This window comes from Lynx canadensis, chromosome A2 (assembly GCF_007474595.2).
Source record: "Lynx canadensis isolate LIC74 chromosome A2, mLynCan4.pri.v2, whole genome shotgun sequence".
NCBI lineage: Eukaryota > Metazoa > Chordata > Mammalia > Carnivora > Felidae > Lynx > Lynx canadensis.
Window position 1 is genome coordinate 88,550,196 of NC_044304.2, and position 14,827 is coordinate 88,565,022.

The window sequence follows — 14,827 nt, forward strand, 5'->3', positions numbered from 1 at the left end:
TCAATCCATTGAGAATTCTCTACTGTGTATCCTTTCTCCTTTCTTCCTTTCTGCTGACTTCTCTCACTGCAAAGTTTTCTCAATATCCAAAATCTCTTGAATTCGACCTCATATTCTTGGCTTCTTCTATTCCCAAACATCTTCTGTTTCAAATATTTGTTGCTGTATATTCTCACATCCGTGTCCACAGTCAATACTTATGTTCCTGTCCCACCTTTTTCCTGTTTCCTTACAATGACTTTTTCTCTACCCCCGTTCTCCTTTAATTTTCCCTTCATGCTACTGTCAGTCACCTTTATAAAAAACAAACAAACAAACAAACAAACAAACAAAAACAAAGATCCATTTCCCTGATTAAGTTCAGGGTATGGGTGAAGGGGGTCAAAAGGCACAAACTTCCAGTTAGAAAATAAGTAAGTCATGGGGATGTAATGTACAGCATGGTGATTATAGTTAATACACACACTGCATATTTGAAAGTTGCTAAGAGAGTAGATCTTAGAAGTTCTCTCACACACAAAAAATATTTTCAACTCTGTATGGTGATGGATGTTAACTAGACTTACTGTGGTGATCATTTTGCAATATATACAAATATCAAATCGTTATGTTGTACACTTGAAACTAATATAGTGTTATATATCAATTATATCTAGAAAGAAAGAAAGAAAGAAAGAAAGAAAGAAAGAAGAAAGGAAAAGAAGAGAAAAGAAAAGAAAAGAAAAGAAAAGAAAAGAAAAGAAAAGAAAAGAAAAAGAGCAAAAAGAGCTTAACCACAGCTAACTTCCCCATGATTTCAGGATATTTACAGTTTTCTAGCCCCATCTCCCACTCTCTTCTAATGTTCGGGCAGTCATCATCAATGAGGTCAGTAACCCTCCCATGTAATCTTTGCATGCCCAGGAGCAGAACAGCATTCAGTATGCCAAGGGTCCTCAAGTGTTGTTTATTAAATGCTAAACCAACTCAAGGCTTCCTAATTTGTAATAGTCTTCACACAGCACTCAGCACAGCATGCTAGTCAAATAAGAGTTGAATAGAGATTCTCTCCATTTATTAATTCAGCAGTGCTGCAGACCTCTTTATGGACATGCCATTGTTAAGGAATACATAGAATAATCTCTGAAAAGAGTGGCAATATGGTTTTTGCCATCCCGAGACTGAGAAAGAAAATCTATACTTCATTTTAGGCCGTAAGTATATCTTGTTACCTAAACAGATAGGTACGTTTTTCTATTGGGTAAAATCTATGAAGTCCGTCTCAAACCAACTATTTTCACAAAAACCTCACAAAGCTCAAGAAGATAGTCTTGCCTTGTACAAGTGTAAAGAAATTAAAGAGTAATCGCATAGCTGGAGATATTCTATATTTGTTTTCCCCACTAATAGGGTTCTCTTTTGGCCAAGGGAGATCCTATTGTTGGGTAAACAAATGGTTCAGGAGGTTTTGACTAAAGAAATGTTTTAAAGTGTTTTCCCTTTTGTTTATGTTGTCACTGCTCAAATGATACTGAGAGATAGAGAGATAGCCCCTAGGAAATGTCTACCCAGGCCTCCCGCACTAAAACCCAGTATTTATGGTGGGAATGAGAAATGCTATCTGCCTGCTTAGACAGTAATGTTATGTTATTCTGCCCCACTGTGCAAGAAAGTTCTATGATAATTAGAAAACATTGGACTATCATGCCAAAAATTGACCTCCTGTACAGCAGGAGAGAATAAACAAAGAAGTAACAAACATAAATTAATTAATTAATCAATTAATTCATTAGTGGATTTTTTTTATCTCAGAGTTCTGTGTGACCTATAAACAAAAAAGTAATCAGAAAAACCAATGTCAATATTAATATGCTTTAAATTCTGGAGGGACACGTCAACCCAAATAAATTATCTTTAAACAAAAGAAGTCAACATTATAACCTAACCTGTTTTCATTAGGCTCATAGACAGTATTTGGCTTAGTCATTAAAAACCAGGCTGCAGGAGGGGCATCTGGGTGGCTCTGTTGGTTAAGTCTCACACTTTGGCTCAGATCAGGTTCTCACAGTTTGTGAGTTTGAGCCCCACATTGGGCTCTGTACTAACAGCTCAGAGCCTGGAGCCTACTTCAATTCTGTCTCTCCCTCTCTCTCTGCCCCTCCCCCGCTCACACTCTGTCTCTGTCTCTCAAAAAAAGAAAGAAAGAAACATTTAAAAAAAAATTTAAAAAACAAAAACAAAACAAAACAACAACAAAAAAACAGGCTGCAGGGGAAAGACTGCCAACTCGAACCCCCGGGCTCTATAACTGACAAGTTATAAGAACTCGACCAAATCACTCTACCTCAGTTTGTTCATCTTTAAAAAGCACATAATAATGTATACCTCATATGTCATTGTGGACATTTAAAAAATCAATTAGAGCATGGAACAGCGTCAAGGACAATAGCACACTCTCAGTACATGTCAGCTATTATTATATACACAACAGGGTCTGGAGAGCTGTCTAACTTAGTGGGGAATTATATCAAATGCATTTTATTGTGTTAAGCTAAACCACTTATCCCAAAACACATTTGAGTGAATAATAATGAGCTTCTTATCTACCCAAAAGCAAAGGCAAAAAAAAAAAAAAAAAGAAAAGTCAGAAAATCACTAACCATTGAGCCAGTAGTGCTCTGAAATGTCAGTTCTGATGTAATGGTGGTCGTGAGTAGGCCCAAGGGACCGCGTGAATGCGGTATCTTTGCCAAGGAAATCAGAAGCTGTTCCAGAGTAGAGGTACTCATCTGAGAGGGAGAAGAGAATACATAGGACTATTAAGCGTACAGCAGCAGATACTGTTTGCAATATACTACATTCAGTGCATGAACAGGAGACATTTACTGCTTAACAGGAGAAGATACACTGTGTCATAAGTATCATGTTCAAATTCTGAAAAATTTGCATGGTCATAGAAAATATAACTCCATGAACTTTGCAAGCTGACGCTAGACTCCTGAATATAAAAATGGCCAAAGACTTCCGAATTAATCATTGCAAGTGCATGAGCTTCACTTATGAATAAGCTCTTCCTTCTTTTCCTTCTCCCCCCAAATAGTTCAAGGATACGTCATAATTAGGAGTTTGTCTTTGTAGCAACACATGCAAAAATATTAAAAAGCAAATGCCATAATGAGGAATGGATTGTGTAATTAGTATTTACTTAACCGGCACAACCCCAATGACCACAACTTTTCTGTGCCTAACCTCTGCTGAAAGGGAGCTTTCAGCACTGAAGTCATTCTTTGTAATTATAACATGTTGCATTCCTTGGAGCTAATCACATCTCTAATGGCTCTGATAAACAGGAATCCCTGAAAAGGCAAAGATGTGGCTATTACGGCATACCAAACTTCTTTGTCCTGTTATTTATGTAAAATGCATATCCATGTTTTACTGGAGACTGAGAAGTGGGGGGTGGGGAGGCAGAGGAGAAAGCAGAGGAGAGAAGAAAGAGGTCTGGGGAGGAAGAAGGGAAGAAGAAAGATGGGAAGGAGGGGAGGGAGAAAGAACAGAAAGCAGAGATGGGGGAAAAGGGGGAACAGCAAGGATTGGGGCAGAGAAGCGGAGGGGGGTAGGGGTTAGTGTTCCCTAATGCCAGTCAGCATTTGGAGGGGGAGAGAGAAGAATGCTGTCCCTACAGCACAAAATCCTGCCCCTTTGACAGCTAAGCCTCTATTCGAGAAACCTTTGTAGTCAACAATGTTCAGTATACCTAACAGACCAAAATTAAAAAAAAAAAAAGCTCATCTCTACAGAGGATTTAGATTTTTAAATGATTAAATATAAGAAGAACTAAAGACGTTTTATCACTAAAATCCAATTTTCCACAGAAACATTATCTTTAAAATTCTGGCTTCCTGTAAGTGGTTGACAGAGTTCCTAAATCCTCTGACTATATCCATCTAAATTATCTTCTAATGAGCTATTTGAGTCAACCAATCTAATAATGACAAGCGTCAATTTTGAAAGGGAAAAATGTAAAACAAAACAAAACACAAAAGAGAGAAATCCAGTTAGGTAAAGTAAATGTAGATACGATACTACTTTCATCTCTTAAAGCATTCCCCTAAAATACACGGTAAATAACAATATTTCATTGCGGGACACGTTTTTAAAAATGGAAGAGCAGAAATACCAACATCAACAAAGACATTACCTGGTAAGAGTAAAGGAAACAAACCATTCATTTCAAACATATAAAACTGTGGATATCTGAACATTTTGTCAGGAAAAAAAATGGTATGTTTCAACCTAAAAATTTTATCTGTCTATCCAGGCTTTAAAACTGTCTTCTTTGTATTTAAATCACTTAGGGATTTGTAAGAGGGGGGGGGTCACCAATGCCTACAATCCATTGTTTTTATTAAGGATCTGTCAGCCCCACTTGACAGATCAGAATCCCAAATCATCTATCTCACTTTCTGAGGATAATGACTGAACATTAGTCATACAATTTTCAAAACACACAAAAACACACACGATTTCACTTCAAAGAAAGATCACTAGTTCTCACTAGGTGAAAATTAAAATGCCATGGTGCTTCACTCTTATCGTCTATTCAAACATTTGATAGACAAGTTAAATAAAAAGAGAGCAAAGTCATGAACAAAACCAAGACAAAAGGAGTCCTTATAATGGTTAAAATTCAGAGGTCGTGCCGACATTCCTCTGAACAGACTTCAGACCACACGGTACTGCCTTCTTTAAACAGGATAGTCACCTCTCAAGTTGAATTTATGATGTAGACAAAGCAAGAGAAGATTGAATATGTTCACAAACATTTTGCATTTCCACGAATACAATCAAGTTAGGGTGAAATTGGAAGAAAAAGTCTTACAACATTCTATCATCTGTATTCTATATTATCTGTATTCTACCGTTTGTTTTATTAATTTATCCACTATATCTTATTATTAATTCTTCCACTCAATTCTTCAACATATTTTGTATTTTATCATGTTTAAAGAATTGCTAAATTTAACTTCCAAAGTAAGCCAAACAGGACATAGTGTAGTATAAGAAAATCTGCCATCTAAATACAGAATTATAGAACAAGTAAGTACGTGTCATTTGCATTAAAAAGAATTCAACCAGAAGTTCATTTAAAAACTGTGCAGAGGGGTGTCTGGGAGGCTCAACTGGTTAAGCGTCTAACTCTTGACTTTGGCTCAGGTCATGATCTCACAGTTCATCTGATGGTTTGTGGGTTTCCAAGCACAGCCCTACTTGGGATTCTCTCACATGCTCTCTTTCTCTCTCTCTCAAAATAAATAAATACACATTTAAAAAAATAATAAAAGTAAATAAAAACTGTGTAGAAATGAAAGATTGCTGGGGCCTCACCTAGGATAAGGATGCTAAATATAGAGACTTGGCACTAAAATACTGTAACCAAATAGCCAGTGAAAGAGTAATCCAAAATAATCTTTAATGCAGCAAGAAACTGTGGTTTAATCTACACATACCTTTTCAGAAAATCACCTAAAAGCAAGAACAGCCTGCCGTTGCTCTTACCTGTCATTACCGAAGCAAAAGGCTGCTGAGGATCAAAAGGACATTTCAGTCTGCCAGACTCCAAATTATGTGTGTCTAGTTTGAATATAACTTCCTGTTATGAGAAATATTAACACAAGTGAGATTTTTTAAAACAGCAGAATCAGCAAGAAGATAGGAGATAAGAACTAAACTCTAACTCATTAATTCAGCAAAAACTGATTGAATATAGCATGTGCATCAGGCTGTGCTCCTTAACTCTTTAGCAAATATTATTTCTGGCATGGCTCAATTCCCATGGCTTGGTCTGTGTTTGCCCAAAGTAGTAATGATAATACTGAATTAATTTTTCAATCGGAAGTGGTAATGTAATCAATTCACTAAGTCTGGACCGCTCTCATTATCAAAATCACCATCAAGCATACATATTTCTTAAGCCTCAAAACAAATTCACTGAGGCTAATAAGCTAATTTCCTCATTTAAGAAATGAATTTATGGGGAGCCCGCCTGGCTCAGTCAGTGAAGCATGCAACTCTTGATCTCGGGATCATGAGTTCAAGCCCCACGTTGGGTGTATAGAGATTACTTTAAAAAAGAAAAAAAAAAGGAAGAAATTAATTTACTATAATAATTATACTTTCATTACTATTGCCGTTTGTTTACTCAAGCATCTGCAACTATACCAAAATAAGCTTGTGACATTTTGTGATTTTAGAGACATAAAAGCATTCTAAGACAGGGAGTACATTTACAGAGCTGTTGATACATGTGGGCCAAAAAAAAAAAAAAAAAAAAACCCTGTTGTAGTATTTTCACTATTATGAAAACACTGTACACATTAAAACCACATAGTTATTTTGGCTGAAATATCTATTTTTATAATAGTGGCCACAGACAGAATGACATTGGCAGACTTTTAATATTCAGGAAAAAACAACATCTTAAGTTGAACTTTCCAAGAAAAATATGAATGTATAATGAATATGGCCCCATGAGTTTGAGTGTTTCATAACAATGACAACACTACCATCCAGCAGAAAGGCTGACTCACCCCACATATGCACTAGTTAGAGAATCTCAGCATTTCAGACATTTTCTCTAGATGGTGTATCTACCAAGTTATATCAGAACACACATGTAATAAGAAAGGAATATTTAAAACTACTTATCTAGAAAGTAAGCAAGGAAGCAAAAAGGATGGAGGAAATTGGATTATTTGTTGTGTGATGCCGTCATTTCAGATTTGTGTATTTCTTCTGAACGAAACCAATAGTAATTACCACCTAATTAAAAAATAGTGGTAGCAATTTAAATAGCATGATTGTCAAATGCTATTTCAACGTTTTAAGTAAATGCACTTTAATGCAAACAGGAAAAGTCCCTGCTGTTAATAGGTATTAACCATGGGCCAGGAAATTTATGTACATTATCTCACTGAATCCTCACCATAAGCCGAAGACATAGCTACTTTAAGAGTTCCAGCTTTACCAATGGAATACTGAGGCTAGAAGGGGTTAAGTATCTTGTTCTGTATCATATAGCTAGTAAGAGGCAAAGAACTCTCAAGGTTGTCCCCAAAATTCATGCTGTTAACTAATTTCATCTAAGAATTTCAAACCCGTGGATTTAAAAACGTGTTGAAATCAACTTGTAGACCCACCATGACAGTGTAATATGATCAAATCCAAGTATGTTTGGTTAGAACAGGCCAGCTAATGACAACCTGTGATAGTGTAGCCTAAGCACGAAAAAAGTCCAGTGAGAACACATTTAAGGCATGCTTCCCAACTGGGAATGGGGCTAGAGATATGTCAGGGGGGAAAAAAAACAAAAACAAAAACAAAACAAAAAAAAAACCACCTGCAGATAGTGGCTCTTATGTATGTTTAAATATCATTATGAGCACATTATTTTCCATAGGTCAAACAGAACTGTAGACCCTAAAGCCTATAATGGGATATTGTAATGGGACAGGAAGTAAACTGAATCCTGGTGTGCCAGAAGATGATAGTAAAAAGGTAAGAAAGAAAAACCAAGAAAACCAGAGAGTGGCACAGTTAATCAAAAGTACTGGATAAACGCTCATAATTGTACAGACTTCTGTTTTTAAGATGTTTCACTTTATTAAATTCTCAAGATAAGTCCATAAAATTGGTATCCGTGAAGGCTTAGTTCAAGGTCTCTCTTATAATCGCCTGAGGAAAGAAAATATCAGGAAAGCAAGTTTCCTTAAGCCAGAGTCAAGGACACCAATAAGAATATCATGTAAAAAAATAATGGTTGATTAAACGGCCTTTCCAAGATAAATGGACTAAATTACATGACGCTAACTTTTGAGACAGCTTCAGTTTTATAAGACTTGTCCTATTAAATTCCCTAAGCCTAATTAATTAAGCAAAATGTACGTATCTAAGCTGTGCACAGACATATGTTGTTGAAGTAGAGAGATAAGCATGATAGGAAACATTTAATCAACATAGCAACGAGGCAAAGTTATTATTAATACCACCCGCAATTAAAGAGATAAGCAGCAGCATAGGGGAGATCTCAGAGCAAAGAACACACTTACAATGTAATTACTCAACAACTATCAGGTATTCTCAGTGTCACGGAATATATATATATATATATATATATATATATATACACACACACATATACACACACATACACACACACACACAGAATAATATATATATTGAATGTGTGTGTATACACACACTATACATACACATACATGCATAAATATATTGCAGACATTATTTTCACATGAAGTTTAAACATACACTTTTAAAATCCTTGCCTTTTTGCCTTTCTGTGTTCCTACTGCCTAATATGACTGAGTACTAAGTTACTGGAAGGAAGCAAGTACTTGGCCAAAAGCATTTTCTCATTTTCTCCTCAAAATAACTCTGTGAGATAGTTTCTATTATTATCATTATCTTTTTCCTAAATAAACAGAAGCTTGGAAATTTTATGCAGGGTGGATAAGACTATGGAGCTGGTAAATGGCTGAAGCCATAATTCAAACCCTGGCTCCCCATGCGCTAACTATTAGCTGTTAACAACTGCCCTGACTTCTGTCCTGAAATCTGGATCCAAACGCCCAGTTGGTATGACCTGCATTTGTCAGATGCAGAATGTACAAAACCAGCTTACCATTTCCCTCCCAAACTTATTACTATTCTCACCTCAATAAGTAATACCACTCTCCGATTCACTGCCAAAGACAGAAATCTGGCATTCATTTGAGGCTTTTTTTTTTTTCCTGTTTCTTCTCATTGCTGGTTCCTCTTTCCAGCCACTTTAGGAGCAACTTTACCTAATAATCTAAGAGCCTTCTAAATTCGTTCTGGAAGGACAAGGAATTCCTGGGACTCACAATTCATTTAAAAAGTTAACCATCTTCAAGCAGCATCGCCGTGCAATTACCTGTACTCCTGACCAATGGAAAACACACAAGATTCCATATCCCTGCTCACTCATAATTCTCGCGTTCACAGAACTTATAAATCTGACTGCCCCGGGGCTGCTTGACAGTCCCAAGCTAAGTAATTAGCTCCATCTAAATTCCCTTTCAGCACTTGTGACTTTTAGGAGTTAAAGAACACTATTTGCACCCCTCAGCAAGTTGTGAGTTTGGCCTTTAGCCTCAGGCCTCAAAACACATCCAAGCTGTGGGGCTATCTCATATAATTACACCCTATGCTATGAGCTACTGTTATATATTACCCTTCATCAAAGCTAGGCAAGAGAACATTACACCAGCAACAAAGAATGATGGATTCAAGTTGCCAAGTCTCCTAGTGGTTCAGAGATTTAACTATGAAAGTTGCTTTATTTTCAAACGGTTGAGAATGGGCTGGTTAGACAAGTTGGTTAGAGAGGAAAATTAATCCAGCCACAGCTGTGGGTTTGATCTCTGCATGAATCAGTTAAATCAATGTAAAGAAACTTGTTCCATACGCCTAGACTTTGCTTTCAAACACACAGCCAATTATCCTGCAAATATGTGCGGTTATTCACAAGTAGTATATACATAAACATAAGGATGACAGTACAACCCATCAAACCCATACAAAGAAGCAATTTAGAGTATGTATTCTGAATCTCAGGTGGGCATGCTTGCTCTGGAGACAGACTGCTTTGGTCCAATTCCTTGCAGGACCACTTATTAGCTGGGAGATTTCAGGCGTGTTATTTAATTCCACTGAGACTCCATTTTTACTAACTTGTAAGTTGGGAGTTACAAAGGTATTAACTTCAATTAAGAGTGTCGTGCAATTTCAAAGAAACCATCCATGTACAGTGCCTGGCACAGTCCATGACCCAAAGAAGGTGCTTTAATGTATTAGCTATTAATTAAGTTACTGAAATCTGCATGCTTCTCATTTATTAAAATGCTCACTGATAGCTGGAATATATTATTCCTAATTCAGTACAACCTTTATTTCTACTGTCAATTTGATCCGGCAGAAATCATGAGTTCAGTGTGCTAATGACTACCTATACAATTTTAAGACAATAATTAAAATCCTCTGTGCTTAGTGTGCACCATTGTAACCATACGTAACAGGTCCAAATTTGCCAAATGGGGAAAATGAAATTATTTATAAGATACAATTCCACTGCAAGGCCTTATGGGACGTGGATTTTTACTAACAGCAACATACTATATAGATCTAATTATAATGGAAACTCAAGAGAAAATAACGACATACATAGAGCCCACAGAAAACAAGCACTTTCAACATCATGTCCTTTTAATTTTAATCTTCTCATAAAAAAACTTCTAATAAAAATGTTATTAGGTAGATAAAGTGTATAATCAAAATGGCAATCCATCAGATGGTTGGGAACGTGAGTTCTTATAAACTGTATGATTCAAATTTTATATTCAAATCTGACTGCTTCATGTCAAAGACATTAAGTAACATTATGACAACTAACTGTTTTCATTCTATTTCATTATATTACCTCCTTGTAGACTCCAAGATCAATATAACCACATATTGGATGAAATGCTCCAGTTCCACACACATAAATGTGAGTTTTGTTGTAGGGCTGAAGTACACGGATGAAATTTGCACATTCTGTCTATTGGACACACAAAAAAATAAAAGCATTAGCACACAAAGATTGATTAATACCACCTGTTTTCCAAGTAGATAAATTATCAAGAATAGCAGCAAAAATGAAAAAAAAAAGATTTATGAGAAGTCTTTAAACATCTGATTTAGCAAAGGAGGCAAAACATATTAGAAACTGCCTTAAACGAGCGACTGAAGCTGTCTGAAGTTTTACAGGTTTTGAACTAATCAGGGTCTTAGAACATACATCTCTATAGGTATTCAAGGGGCCCAGAGAATGTATATAAACAGAATGAGATATCCATACGTTGCTTCATGAATCACCTAGAGAACAAAACCTGTCACATTCTGATGTTCCCACATTGTCTACTGCTTACAACATCAACTGTCTCAGCTCCACTGAGCAAAACACTGAACACAGACGTGTATTCTCATATATGTATTCCATTCTTATTGGGTGGAATGCCCTATTACTTTATTTCCACTTATTTTCAATGTTACAGAGCCTTTAAGACTCAAATTAACTCCTGCTTGTTCTAAGAATCTTTTGTTTTTCCCATACGTATTTTTACACGGGCTCAAAGTTTTGAAGAGATTTATAGATTCCTGCTTGTTTTGCATATGCTTAGTCTTAGAAATATTTCTTTGCATTATTATTGTTATAACTTAATTATTATCTTAGTTACTTATAAATAGTGACTCAATTTTTCAGAGTAGTCATTTCTGTTATCATACATTACTTTTCTATTTACCTCTGATAAATAATTCCTTATCTTTACATAATTATTGGGAATGATCTTAACCACGGCTTCATGGTTCCCAGACCCCAAAACCCTCGAGAAAACATGGGCTGGAGTACACTTTTATTCTAGATTGATTCTATCTAGGAGATGAGTGAGTGTTCACTAAGGAAGGAAGAAACCTAATGAAGCCACTGGGATTCATAGGAAAAGTCTAGTTCTTTCCTACCTGAATGTCCATGATTTCCTCACCAGTCAGACATTGACCTAGTGGTCACTCTTATTGGGTTGTTAAGAAGGAATGTATTACCAAAACCCCAACACCAAAAAAAGTGACCTAACTGGCAGGGCAGTGTGGCTTTTAAAATTACAGAAAATTTTCAAAAGCGGACAACAACTTAACTGACAGGATTCTTAGGTGAATTAAGTTAAATGATGTAACATTAATAATTATTATTTACCCTGTTTTTTTTAAATTATGTTTTTATTTTATTTTTGAGAGAGACAGAGCATGAGTGGGAGAGGGGCAGAGAGAGAGGGAGACACAGAATCCGAAGCAGGCTCCAGCCTCCGAGCTGTCAGCACAGAGCCTGACGCGGGGCTCCAACTCATGAGTCGTGAGATCATGACCTGGGCCGAAGTCGGATGCTTAACCGACTCAGCCACCCAGGCACCCAACCCTGATTTTGATCTAAATAAAATATCACTATCCCAGTGGCTACCCAGATTTGAGAGTGAAAAGCTACGTCTGCATCTCTGTGGTACAGAGTTCCTCGTCCTTAGTACTTCCTTCGGCCAGCTCGCCTTGCAGTTTGATGTCTTGAGATTTCATAGATGCCAGTTAATAAAAGATGTACATTCTAGCCTAGAAGAATGTCACAATGAACTCATGGGGCCTCTGTTCTCTGCTTCGCTATAACCAAAGCAGTTGCTTAAGACTATATGAAAAGACAATATTACTATCAGTCCCTCGGGCACCTACACAAGAAAAGGATGTTTTTTTATCAAGCGGGCAGACTTTGCACTCTCTAATGGGGCCACTGCATATGGTTACTTAGGTTGTATGCTGAAAAACAGAAACAAACAAAAAGGCACATCTAAATGTGCAAATCACACTATCGACATCTTTATCATTTTGAATATTTTCATATGTTTTGTATATGTTCTCATATATTTACTATATGCAAACTCTTAAGAAAGGAAATTATTTACTTATCTATCTATCATTTAATTTATTTTATTTTGTTAAATTTTTTTTTTACATTTATTTATTTTTGAGAGACAGAGAGAGACAACATGAGCAGGGGAGGGGCAGAGAGAGAGAGACGGAATCAGAAGCAGGGTCCAGGCTCCAAGCTGTCAGCACAGAGCCTGATGTGGGGCTCAAACCCATGAACCGTGAGATCGTGACCTGAGCCAAAGTCGGACACTTAACCGACTGAGCCACCCAGGCGCCCCTCTATTATTTATTTTAGAGAGAGAGAGCGTGTGAGTGCGAAGAGGGACAGAGGGAGAAAGAATCTTAAGCAGGCTCCATCTCAGCGCAGAGCCTGATGTGGGGCTCGGGCCCACGACTCTGGGATCACGACCTGAGCTGAAATCAAGAGGGTAATGCTCAACCCATGGAGCCACCCAGGCACCCCTAAGAAAGGAAAAACTTAAATTCACTAAGACAGTTTTCTAGCAAATAGCCTTGCTTAACAAAATCCTATTGTGTCAGTTTTCCACCTTTCTATCAATGTGTCTGATGTAGAGAACTTATTTTCTATGTGCACAAAGGCACCATAGGGGACTCGCTTCATGTTCTTTAATATCATGTTAGGCAATCTCAAATGCAAATCTAATTCCGACAGTACATATGCCACACTAATGATTTTGAACAAATAACAGAGATGAGAACAGCCAAGACAAAAAGTGGAAAAAATGTCTCTGATCACCAGATAAGGTGTAACGATGGCTTCCTCACTAGGATGACAGGTTTTAGTATTCTCCGGCCTTTATTTGGCTCACTCATGCTCACCAAAGGGACTTTTATTTCTTGATCTTTCCCCCACAAAGAGATTTATGCAAGGTAAGATCTATACAAGGAACAGTCCACAGGAAAGGGAAGAGCAGAATTGCACTGCTGGAGTGAGGAGAGATGGATTCACTGCCCATTATTTCATCATTTTTTAAAAAGCTCAGTTTTACGAACAGTCATAGAATTCAGAGGGTAATTGTTGTGAACTGAGTATTTGTGTCCTCCAAAACTCATTGGTTGAAACCCTAAGCCCCTCAATGAGATGGTAATAGGAGGTGGGGTCTTTGGAGGTAATTAGCTTTTGGAGAGTAGGATCATCATGGTGGGATTAGTGAGTGCCCTTATGGGGAGGAACAGGAAGAACTCTCTTCTCTCTCTCTCCCTCTCCCCCCTCCCCTCTCTCTCTTTGCCATGTGAAGATATGACAGGATCATGGCCATCTGCAAGCCAGGAAGAGAATTTTCATCAGGGACCAAGTCTGCCTGCACTTTGATCTTGAACTTAACAGCGTCCAGAACTGTGAGAAATAAATGTCTATTGTTTAAACCACCTAGTTTACGATATTTTGTTATAGTAGCCCACGCTGACCAAGACAGTAATTTTACAAGATTCTGACATACATATTTGTATAAAAAAATAAAACAACTCCCTTTCCAGATTATAAATTATAGAGTCAGAAAGATTGGGGACTATGAGAGACATAGCAATTGTTTCAAAAAGGGTAATAAGCCAGGGTGAAGTTTAATACAGAGGAGACAGAATCACACCTGAAATATTTCACATCCTTGAACTTGTGTAGGAGTACTTTATTAAAATGCAGCCAGTCCTAGAAAGTAACTTACTATGTTAGTATCTGACCTGGTGAGATATTAGCAGTGATTTACTTATGCAATCCCTCCCGCATCCCAGATTGGGCTGACATAGAATAGAACAATTTACGGGTGAGTCCTGAATTGTCTGACACTTTATGAAAAAGTCAGTTCTGCTCAAAGTGTTCAGTAGTGAAGTTGATGGAAGGTAGTTCCTGAAGGCAATGAAAAGGGTTGGGTTGCTTGAGGGAAAAGAAACCTGGGAACAAAGATCCTACAAGATCAAGTTTTGCTTAAATAGCAGGAGCAATGATTAACTTGATTTAATTCACTTAGCAACCTGCACAGCTATTAACGGTAGCGTAATTCTGTGAGGCATGAAGAAAGATAACTTTGAGAAGCAGCTTTTTTAACTTCCCCTGAAATCTGGCTAATTTGTCAGCTATTCCCCACAACTGCAAGGGTGGTCACATGGGAACAAACAATTCAAGTAAGTGAGTAATATACTCAACTTTGGAAAAATATTGAATTTCTCCTTCCTTCCTTATTCTTCCCACCTACTCTCCTTCCCTCCAACCAACACTCCCATTGGAAGAAAAAGAGAAACAGAAAATTTAAAACTAGTATCAACTTTCTAATTCTCTCAAATA

The 14,827-nt window shown here is 37.2% G+C and overlaps 1 protein-coding gene across 1 annotated transcript in view; it reads right to left on the bottom strand.

Annotated features, from left to right (window-relative positions):
• Window positions 1-14,827, bottom strand: part of SEMA3D (semaphorin 3D) — a 128,087-nt gene that overhangs the window by 68,757 nt on the left and 44,503 nt on the right. Inside the window, exons 4-6 of the mRNA XM_032592390.1 lie at window positions 10,496-10,615; window positions 5,539-5,632; window positions 2,640-2,768 (exon numbers count right to left, since the gene is read on the bottom strand). Of these exons, the coding sequence (XP_032448281.1) occupies window positions 2,640-2,768; window positions 5,539-5,632; window positions 10,496-10,615 (343 nt within the window). The remainder of the gene's footprint in view (window positions 1-2,639; window positions 2,769-5,538; window positions 5,633-10,495; window positions 10,616-14,827) is intronic.